The sequence below is a fragment of the Crocuta crocuta genome, unplaced genomic scaffold (assembly GCF_008692635.1).
Source record: "Crocuta crocuta isolate KB4526 unplaced genomic scaffold, BGI_CrCroc_1.0 scaffold224, whole genome shotgun sequence".
Lineage (NCBI taxonomy): Eukaryota > Metazoa > Chordata > Mammalia > Carnivora > Hyaenidae > Crocuta > Crocuta crocuta.
In genome coordinates this window covers 1,115,767-1,122,645 of record NW_027529545.1, presented here as the reverse complement: position 1 = coordinate 1,122,645, position 6,879 = coordinate 1,115,767, and the positions used below count along the sequence as shown (strand labels likewise).

Genomic DNA, 6,879 nt, shown 5'->3' with positions numbered 1-6,879 from the left:
AAATATGCGGACTGCTTGATAGAAATAGAAATGTTGGCCACTCTGATAAACACAAATGTCACCTCTGTATTTTGATTGATGAATCAGTTCTTCAGGAAACAGAACTTTGATTTAAAATTTTTTTAAGTTTTATTTATTTCTGAGAGCGAGAGAGAGAGAGAAAGAGAGAGCGTGAGCAGTGGAAGGCCAGAGAGAGAGGGAGATACAGAATCTAAAATAGGCCCCAGGCTCTGAGCTGGCTGTCAGCACAGAGCCCGACGCGGGGCTCGAACCCACGAACTGTGAGATCTGACCTGAGCTGAAGTCGGACGCTCAGCCGACTGAGCCACCCAGGCGCCCCGAAACAGAACTTTGAATATGTCTGCCCTTAGGTCTGAAACAGGAGTGAGCACCTTACCTGGTCCCGTCATGGCTGCAAGTGAATGTTTGTTTTTTGATTCCAGAATTCATCCCACAGGCATTTGGAATGCCCTTATCCCAAGTCATTGCAAATGACCGGGCCTATAAACTCAAGCAGGACTCACAGAGGGACGAGCAAAAGGACGCATCTGATTTTGTGGCTTCCCTCCTCCCATTTGGAAATAAAAGACAAAACAAAGAACTCTCAAGCAGTAACTCATCTCTCAGCTCCACCTCGGAAACACCAAATGAGTCAACGTCCCCGAACACCCCAGAACCAGCTCCTCGGGCCAGGAGGAGGGTGAGTTGGCCAGGGCTTTCTCTGACACCACTGTGGAAGCAACCAGAGCGTTATTCTTGGAGTCTTTGCTCATGTGAAAACTGGAAGTGTAGTCCAGGTATCTGTCAACAGCCCCATTTGGGGACAATTTGCGCTGGCCATAGGGCACCGGGCACAGCCTCAGAGCCTCATCCTGACCCCTCTCAAAGCTGTTGGGTGCCCCTCCTTGGTTACTCATGTGTCCCATGAAATCCTGAACAGTCTACAATGTCACTGTTGACCGTGCTCTAGTGTAATCTGCTGCTCTTCTATCGGACTTGCCCTTGAGACTGTGGGGCTTGGGGGCAGGACCAGGTGTGCTGGTTCCTCTCTCGGTCTCTGGTCCAAGAACCACACCTGGTCCAGGCACCTGGCTGCCAGTCTTCAGAAACAGTGAGAGTTTTCTTTTTTATCAATGGAACTTTATTCACCATATATATCTATACATATATATTAGATATATAGATATATATGGAGAGAGAGAGAGAGAGAGAGAACATATGTCCTCTCAAATTAGTACTGTAACAACATGGTGCCATTTATTAATTGGCTGCTGTGTTCCAGGCACTGTGCTGCTGTTTCATGTTTCAGATTTCATGTTTGTTTCGATCCAGGAAAGCTGAGTGTTCAGGCCAACTGGTTGGTGATTGGCCGAGTCCGTTGATAAGCATCGCTAAAATTCCCTAGGTCACCGGGAGGTCTCTCCTTTTCCTCTTGCCTGGAGACCCCAAATGCGTGCCACCCCCAGCCCCTCACTACTGTCCTCGGTAAAAGCCCAGACGCTCCCCGCTTAAAATCCACATTCAAGACCTCTCCAAGATCAGGGGGGTGCCTGCGACACTGCTGTTTCTCAAGGCTCCGGCGATGTTTAAAAATGAGGAGGTGACCTTGCGGGATATTTAAATTCACGTGATGGAATTGTTCTTCCGGTTTTACCATCGTCTCTCGGATTGCGTGTTATATGGCAATAACACGCGAACTCCACGTTGGAGCTTTCTGGAAACCTGGGGCCCAGGCAATGGGCCTGCCAAATGCCCTCTCCCCTGTCCAGGCCTTGCTAGGACACCGGCTGCAAACTCCTTCCTCTGCGCTTCATCGAAGAAGGGGCAGCTGTACACACATGGCTGGTGCCCCGCTCCCCTGAGCTCAGCCATTCCCAACACAGCGGCCCTCCTCTCACCTGCAAGTGCTGAGACATTAACGTCCCTGCCCTTGCCAGAAGTTGCCCTTAACCAATGACTCTTGAGGTTTGTGGTGTAAATAGCCCAGCTTCCTAGCATGGTTACCCCGGAGATGCGTGACCTACACGGTCTCCCAGATGTCCCCAGGGCCTTGGCACAAGCTGTTCCCCGGCTTGTCATAGGCTTGGTGATGCTCCCCATCCGCTGCCCTCCCTTCCCTCTCTCACTTCCCCACCCCTTCCCTGATAAAGCTCTTTGTGTCCTTTCTGGGGGAAACCAAACTAACCCTGTTCCATGGAGTCCGGTTTTAAAAATCTACCTCCTAGAGGCATAGTTGAGATCTTCTTTTCACTCCCAAGGCTCCTCTGACTTGACCTCATTCATCGAGTATGTGATTTTTCTCGTTCCAAGAAATGAAGTGGTCGGGTCAAATTATGATATGTCTGCCCTCTCGTGTCTTCCATTTGGAAAATGTCATTTGTCGAAACTGTGACTGCCGTTACCTGGCCCTATGCTGTGGTAGTAATTTCCTAACATTTTCAAAAGGTGTTTGTTGTTTTCCTTCTAACGCACAAACAGCCTGATTCAACCAAGCGGCGTCATTGTAAGTGTGACAAATAGTCACGGGCCAAAGTGTTATTGGCGAGCATCTGAGGGAAGCTGTTTTCATTTTCCCCATCGGCAGGCACTCTGTTCATGGCTCTGTATAATTTGCAGGGTGCGATGTCAGTGGATTCTATCACCGATCTTGATGACAATCAATCTCGACTGCTAGAAGCTTTACAACTCTCCTTGCCTGCCGAGGCTCAGAGTAAGAAAGAAAAAGCCAGAGATAAGAAACTGAGTCTGAATCCTATTTACAGACAGGTCCCCAGGCTGGTGGACAGCTGCTGTCAGCATCTAGAGAAACACGGTAAGCAGACTTCTCTGTCAGTGATCAAGTATGAGAGACTTTTCATTTACTCAAGCATCGTGGATTTAAGCGCCCAAGTTCAATGCTTTAGTCATTTGATCAGACTCTGGGCTGACCTTTCCTTACAGATCTGAGGGTTTGCTTAGAAGAGTACTGGGCTAAACAGAGGGGTGGGGGACAAGAATCAACTTGACAGTGTTCAGGCCGCCCAATGCCCAAGGGTCCTCAGAAGTGAACCTGGAGGCCAGGCATCTTAGGGGAGGCGAAGATCTGTTGGGCTGGGTCTGTCCCCAAGCCTCCCTTCACACAGAGCACAGCCACTTTTATCTTTTTCATGCATCAAGGTTACTAACAAAGCTCCCTTTAAAAAAAATGAGTCCAGCTTAAAACAAACAAACAAAGATTTGCAAACCATTCCTTCAATGAATAGCAATCACATGGTTTTTGGCCATAGCTTTCAATATGGCTATTTGCGTTTTTGCGGGAAGATGTGCACTTCAAATTCTTCACAGCGACCCTTTTGGCAACTCAACTCCAGATAATACATTGACTTAAAAATAATGTACACTTCTTCAAAACTTTTTCTGAAATGTAGACTTTTGGCTCCCTGAACTTCTGTCTCCGTAATCTGAATGTGTTTCCCATTGCATTTTGTGGACATGAGAAAAGGTCATTGCTTCTTTGCTCTAAAATGATACGCTCATTGTAATGAAGTGAAAAAGGAACAGAAAAGCAAAGACATTCTGAGGCTATTGTGGAGACTTATCTACTGTTAACACTCTCATCTACTTGTTTCCAGTAAAAGTGGAACTTTATAAAAAAAAAATTATTAAGGAGATGTCTAAATGTCTTAATCACTAGGTAACATATGGATGACTAATAAGATTAATACATACTGAAGCTTTCTTTGTCTATACAGAATTTTTATATGGACGTCTGTGTGTGTGTGTGTGTGTGTGTGCGCGCGCGTGTGCGCGTGTGTGTGCGTGTGCGTGTGTGTCCATCTGTCTCTTCTCCTGGGAAGGTACACTGGAGGTCAAGGAAAATGTCTTAGTCATTTTGGATTCCCAGCACTTACTATCATGATTAATACAATGTAGGTCTTCAATAAATATTACTTGCATGGAATTATTTTCAAAAATAGCTTAGCAACTAAAGAATTCGGTACTGCAACTCTGTCAATTCAGCCGAAATTTCACGAGGAGGTAGAAACAGCAACGCATACTTTTATGATTATAGTTTTTCCCTGTAAAGAGCATAGAGAGTGAACTGTAAGCATTTTAAAGAGTCCTAAGTGAGAAAATTGTACTCCAACCATGTAAAACTCTAGTGCCAGGTTAAGGAACTGCTTATGTGAAAGAAAACTTTGTATGCCTTTCTATTTTCTTTTTGAAAATAAATTTTCATGAATTATCATTTGTAAAATAGCCTTTCCCTTAAGCCTATTAAAACACTGGACAGTGCTTCCTTTTTTGGAATAGTTAACAAGCAGCCTAGGGGCGCCTGGGTGGCTTAGTCGGTTAAGCGTCCGACTTTCGCTTAGGTCATGATCTCGCGGTTCGTGGGTTCGAGCCCCGCGTCGGGCTCTGTGCTGACTGCCAGCTCAGAGCCTGGAGCCTGTTTCAGTCTGTGACTCCCTCTCTCTCTGACCCTCCCCTGCTCACGCTGTCTCTCTCTCTCTCTCCTAGAAATAAATAAAACATTAAAAAAAAAAAAACAAAAAAACAAGCAGCCTAGGGCCTAAAAGAGACAAGATTATGCTGGGTGAGTTCTCAAGGCCCTGATTCTGTCCCTGGTTTCCATGGTGTTTAGCTCCAGAAAACTAAGAGACGTGTTCAAATGCAAACGGATGCCAATCTTGGCCTCTTAAAACCAATGAAAAAAAAGAGCAAACCTTAACAACAGTTCTTTCCTAAGACTCTATCTGCCAGTTTGGGAAATGGGGAGCAAAGAGGATGATCCACTTTAGCCTTGTAAACATTTGTCAAAGATCTTTTCATTCCCTCCGAAATTGGTCGCGCACAATGACCTTGACTCCATCTGTGTCTGTGTGAGCCACCCTTCCCCCTGCACCCAGATGCTTTCTATACTATTGGCTCAGAATTCCCTAAGCATCCTCAGTTTCGCAGAAGCACAAATTTCAGAACAACAACACAAAAACACAGACAGTATAATGGAGACTTAATCGCTGTTATCTTTCTGGGATTTAGGCTGATTTTTGAAGGCTTATCAGGCCTGCCTTCTTGACTTGATATTCTCTAAGCCTGAGGTGCAGGTGCTCTGGGTCAAATTTCCATTCTAGTTTCTGATGAAAAGGAGAGAAAGGTGATCACGTCAATTTCTGGGACAGGCCCCAGCAAAGTCACGTTCCTTTGCCAGATCTGTGCCTTTTTTGATGTACACCTGTTTTTCTCAGTTTCTCAGTGACTACCTTAAGTCGGGGTTACTAAATGCCTACCCTGTATCTTTTCTTTGAAGAAGAGTCACTTTATAGCTTATGTCAGAGAATGGCATTGACTGCCTGCAGGGTAGGCAATAAACAAGCAAACAAACAAATAGTTTAAAAACTTAAATCAGATTATAATCAATCAAGATACATAGGAATTATGACACTTGATCACTAACTAGTCCTTTTTTAAAATTACAGTCATTTTCATTGAGTGAAAAAGTACTATAATTGAGGAAATAATGTCATAGAACTGGGCATTTCTGAAGAGTCTGGAGGGATTCAAGCAAATGAATAGTCTCACCTGTGTAGATAATGCCCTTATGTGATATTGTACTTCTGTAGAAATTTCAGCTATTCAGAAACCATCAGAAAATCAGAAAGAAAATGCAGCCAAAACGAACATTTGCTAATGCCTGCTATATGAAGGTTTTCTATTTTGCACAAAGGAGACTCATTCCATTCAATCAGGGTCTGTTTCTCTCTTTATAATGGCAGATGCCAGATGTGATTCTAAGTCCTTCATATGCATTATTTAGTTGAATCGTTGCATAACTTTTCAGGTGGATACTTATTATACTCCTTTTGAAGATGTGAAATGTAATTCTGAAGTGACTCTAAATAGCTCAATTATCCTGTTTTTAAGCTCACAGAGAGGTAGAAACAATAAAGTAGGCTAGGGGTTGGGCTCGCTTATGAGGCAGACACACCGACAGCAGCAACAAAGAAGGTTCAGAAGTCTTGAAAATAGATGCAGAGCAAAGTCCCGCCCAAGGGCAGAGCACAAACATGTGATAATGCAAATCAGCAATAATTAGCCTCTCACCATGATTCTCTCAGATTATTCTGGCAATTCAAGATACCACTTAAGTTCTAAGATATAGAACTGATAAATGGGATGTATGGATTTCCTGATTATATTTATAAACAGATTTGTAGTTATGGATGTTATCTTTTCTAACTGAAAAGCCCTGGAAAACCAACCAAAAAGGGCTTATCCTTAATGCATTGTGTGGCAGGACTGTAAAATATATCTGCAAAAAGATATCTATTTCCTATGTGAGAGCAATAATCAGTTATATACCATCACAGTAAAATAATCCATTTGTACTAATCTCAAAAATATGCCCAGAATATCTGTAATAAGAAGCCAAGAAAATTCTGTAAAGAAAACAGCAAAGCTCTACCAACAAATCTAAAACATGACTTAAACAAAGTAAGATGTTTACTTTGGTTCTGGATGAAAGAAATAATGTTATAAAGATTGAGATTCTTTCCAATTTAATTATACGTTGTACAAATCAGACCTTTTTCAGTGGCAGGAGAGAGGAGCCCAGATGAAACTAGATTAAGCAAAGCACCATCCCCCCAAATCGTATTTACATATTGGAAGTCTCAGCATCATATCTAAATTCAGGCACAGCTGGACCCAGGATTCAAATGATGCCATGAGAGCGAGTGTCTGTTTGCTGGCTTCACTCTCAGACCAAAATGTCCACTGGTAGCTCTGAACCCCCCGTCAGCCTCATCATAACTGATGATCCCAAATGAAGAGAAAATGAGCCACCAATGAAAAAATAGATGGAGATGGTGATCATCAGTGGTGATGAGTAATGGCTTG

The 6,879-nt window shown here is 43.6% G+C and overlaps 1 protein-coding gene across 1 annotated transcript in view; it reads left to right on the top strand.

The window, feature by feature from the left end:
* Positions 1 to 6,879, top strand: part of ARHGAP6 (Rho GTPase activating protein 6) — a 235,976-nt gene that overhangs the window by 187,819 nt on the left and 41,278 nt on the right. Inside the window, exons 4-5 of the mRNA XM_077761402.1 lie at positions 444 to 700; positions 2,617 to 2,812. Coding sequence (XP_077617528.1) covers positions 444 to 700; positions 2,617 to 2,812 — 453 coding nt within the window. The remainder of the gene's footprint in view (positions 1 to 443; positions 701 to 2,616; positions 2,813 to 6,879) is intronic.